This window comes from Frankliniella occidentalis, unplaced genomic scaffold (genome assembly GCF_000697945.3).
Source record: "Frankliniella occidentalis isolate FOCC.00 unplaced genomic scaffold, Focc_3.1 Scaffold1207, whole genome shotgun sequence".
Taxonomy (NCBI): Eukaryota; Metazoa; Arthropoda; class Insecta; order Thysanoptera; family Thripidae; genus Frankliniella; species Frankliniella occidentalis.
Window position 1 is genome coordinate 9,112 of NW_026268312.1, and position 3,305 is coordinate 12,416.

Sequence of the window (3,305 nt, forward strand, 5' to 3'; positions counted from 1 at the left end):
GGGGGGGAGGAAGCAGAACCCGTGCTCCTTTTGAGAAGCTGTACGACGGGGTCCTGGACCGGTCGCGGGGAGCAGCGTCACTATATGGAGTGCGATCACTCTTCTTCTTTAAGAATGAGAAGGGGAAAGGGGGGGGGGGCAGATTGAGGTGTGAATTCCGTCAGCGTGCCCTGTGAGTACCCAGCCTTGACCCTGCCCTCTCTTCTGTTTGCAGACTTCCCCCGCGTCGAGATCGGCCCCGAGAACCCCGTGCGCGTGGAGCGCGACGGCACCGCCACCCTGCAGTGCAACGTGGACGCCAAGCCGCGCGTCTCCAACGTGCGGTGGACGCGCAACGGCCGCTTCGTCGCCACCTCGTTCACGCACACGATCCACCGCGTGTCGGTGCAGGACGCCGGCAAGTACGTGTGCTCGGCCGACAACGGGCTGGGCCAGGCCGGCGAGGCGGAGCTCACGCTGGACGTGCTGTACCCGCCCCAGGTGTCGATCGACTCTAAGCACCGCGAGGCGGAGGAGTTCGAGTCGGTGACGGTTCACTGCAACGTGTCGGCCAACCCCAAGCCCTCCGTGGTCGAGTGGGTGCGCGACGGCCGGCCCGAGTTCCGCCAGTCGGGCCCCGTGCTCTCGCTGCCCCGCGTCACGGCCGAGTCCGCCGGCACCTACACCTGCCGCGCCGTCAACATGCTGGACGTGTCGACGCCCCCGCGGCGTCGAGTGGAACACATCGGCAACGCCAGCCTCACGCTGCTCGTGCGCCACAAGCCCGGGCTGGCGCGCATCTCCCCGGACAAGCCCGTGGCCACCGAGGGCTCTGGCGTCACCCTGTCGTGCACGGCGAACCCGCCAGGATGGCCCGCGCCCCAGTACCGCTGGTGGAGGGACCCCCTGGACCAGCAGCCCGGCAGCGGCAGCCCCGTCACCGTCCTCGGCACCGGCCCCAAGTACACGATCCAGTCGGCGCACCTCGGCAGCGAGGGCACCTACCACTGCCAGGCCTCCAACGAGATCGGCCAAGGCGAGGCTGCCTCCGTGCTCCTCGAGGTCCACCAGCCGCCCAGGTTCCTCGCCAAGCTCCAGCCCCACGTCACTAGGAAGTAAGTGAACTTTTGTCGGTAAGTTTCTCGCGCCCCCGTTGGCATTCGCCGTGCTCACACGACGCTCTTGTTTCCGCAGGGTGAACGACGAGGACTTCACCGCCTCGTGCGGCGCGCACGGCAAGCCCAAGCCCTCCATCCGCTGGCTCAAGGACGGTCGCGAGATCGGCCCCGGGACCGCCGCCTCCGGCTTCTACGACATCTCCACCGAGGAGTCCGAGAGCCGCAACTCCGTCTTCACCGTCCAGAGCGTCCTCAAGTTCTCCGGCCCCGATCGTAAGCAGGGCAACCAGCTCGAGCCCAGCGACCGCGGCATGTACACGTGCGTCTTCGAGAACGAGGTGAAGCGCGCCGAGACCACCATGCACCTGCGCATTGAACGTAAGTAGCACAGCACGTGGCCTTATGCGCAGACTCCCCGGCGCGTGTCCCTAGCGGCAGTGACTCACGTGACTTCTCTCCTTCCAGACGAGCCTATCATCCTGAACCGCTACAACAAGGTGGCCTACGACCTCCGCGAGGACGCCCAGGTGGTGTGCCGCGTGCAGGCGTACCCGCGCCCCGAGTTCCAGTGGAGCTACGGCAGCAACGCGGCCGCCCTTCTGAGCAGCAGCGACGGCCACTACGACATCAGCACCACCAGCGAGAACGGCGACGTGTACACCAGCGTGCTCAAGGTGTCCAACATCCGCGACGTGGACTACGGCGAGTACACCTGCCGCGCCAACAACGGCCTGGGCACCAAGCGCGAGACCATCAAGCTGCAGCCCAAGGGCCCACCGGAACACCCCCAGGCCGTCAAGGCCACGGCCGTGGGCCACAACTTCGTGACCCTCTTGTGGGAGGCGGGCTTCGACGGCGGCGTGCAGAACACCAAGTACTTCGTCTCGTACCGGCGCGTGGCTGGCGGCAACGGCAACCCCACGGACGGCGACGAGCTGGCGAGCGACTGCTACTCGGCCGCGCCGCCCAGCGTCAACGCGGACCTGCTGGTGACGGCGCCGGAGGGCACGGGCGAGGCCGGCGGCTGGCAGGAGTTCGACTGCCAGAAGAACAACCCCTGCAACGTGACGTCCCTGCAGCAGCACGCCAGCTACGTGTTCAAGGTGAAGGCCTACAACACCAAGGGCCACAGCAACTACTCGGAGCCGGTGCCCGCGCTCACCAAGGTCGACCGCATCCCCGCGCCTCAGCGCGCCACCTACGACACGGACTCGCACTCGCTCTCCGTGTACGTGGCGGCCACCTGCCTGACGCTCGACGCGCAGGTGGAGGCCTCGCTCGGCATCGTGCAGGAGGTGGGCACCGGGCGCGAGATGGAGGAGTGGCACCACGTCGAGTCCTTCCACATCCAGGCTTCTGGTGCGGCGGCCACTCGCAAGGAGGTCATCATCCCGTCGCTGGCTGGCAGCAAGCAGCACCCGGTAAGTGTCGCGCTATTCAGGCGGTGCTTCTCCTCTGATGCTTCTCCTGCCGCCCAGGGCTAACAGTGTCGTGTGTTTCCAGGAGGGAGGTTATCGATCATCCGGCAGGTCTTTGGGGGATGAAAGCTACTTCGGCAGTGAGCTTCCTGAAGATGAGGTGGACCCAGACCATCAGCAGATCACTCAAACTGAACCCCGCGTGCGAGTCAGATTCTGCTTGCGTGCGAACGCAGACACATGCGGAGATTACACTGAGGCCGAGAGTATGTATCCTATTATTGTTGTTATTTTTATCCAATGCTTTGCACTATGTTTTCATTGAATAATATTCTATGATGATGTTTGTTTCTTTTTCTAGTTGGACCATCCCTCATCAGGGAAGCCCATATTCTTCCAACACCTACACTCATAGCCATCGTTGTTTCTTGTGTGGTGTTTATCCTGTTTGTTGGCTTACTCTTCATGTTCTGCCGATGCAAGAGGCATCAGAACAAGAAAGCTGGCGGAAAGAACTATGAAATGAACTCTTCAAAGTGAGTATTAGTCGTTTACTGTATGTTACGTAACTTTGCCAACTTCCTGAATGAGCTGAATCTGAGATGCATTAAATATGTTCCCGTATACTTGTACTGTGCAGTGTGCACTAAAGACAAAAGTCATAGAGGGTTTAATCTTATGGGAGAGCCAGTATAGTACAAGTAACTGCTTAAATAAGGCAAACTTTGTATGTTAAAATCTTGGTTTTTCTCGTTCATAGTACAGAGTGCAAAAGAGTATTGTCTCAATA

The 3,305-nt window shown here is 61.6% G+C and overlaps 1 protein-coding gene across 1 annotated transcript; it reads left to right on the top strand.

The window, feature by feature from the left end:
* Window positions 1-540: 540 nt before the first annotated feature.
* Window positions 541-3,299, top strand: LOC127748639 (contactin-2-like). Its single transcript, XM_052275936.1, has 5 exons — window positions 541-1,094; window positions 1,174-1,475; window positions 1,563-2,518; window positions 2,601-2,781; window positions 2,877-3,299. The coding sequence occupies exons 1-5, from the start codon at window positions 682-684 to the stop codon at window positions 3,053-3,055; spliced, it is 2,031 nt and encodes a 676-aa protein (XP_052131896.1). The 5' UTR covers window positions 541-681; the 3' UTR covers window positions 3,056-3,299.
* The last annotated feature ends 6 nt before the right edge of the window (window positions 3,300-3,305 follow it).

Excerpts from the sequence above, each read along its gene's own strand:
- LOC127748639 (XM_052275936.1), top strand. The coding sequence starts at position 682 with ATGCTGGACGTGTCGACGCCCCCGCGGCGTCGAGTGGAACACATCGGC. Across the intron at positions 1,095-1,173 it reads CAGCCCCACGTCACTAGGAA|GGTGAACGACGAGGACTTCA; the intron begins GTAAGTGAACTT and ends TTGTTTCCGCAG. Across the intron at positions 2,519-2,600 it reads CTGGCAGCAAGCAGCACCCG|GAGGGAGGTTATCGATCATC; the intron begins GTAAGTGTCGCG and ends GTGTGTTTCCAG.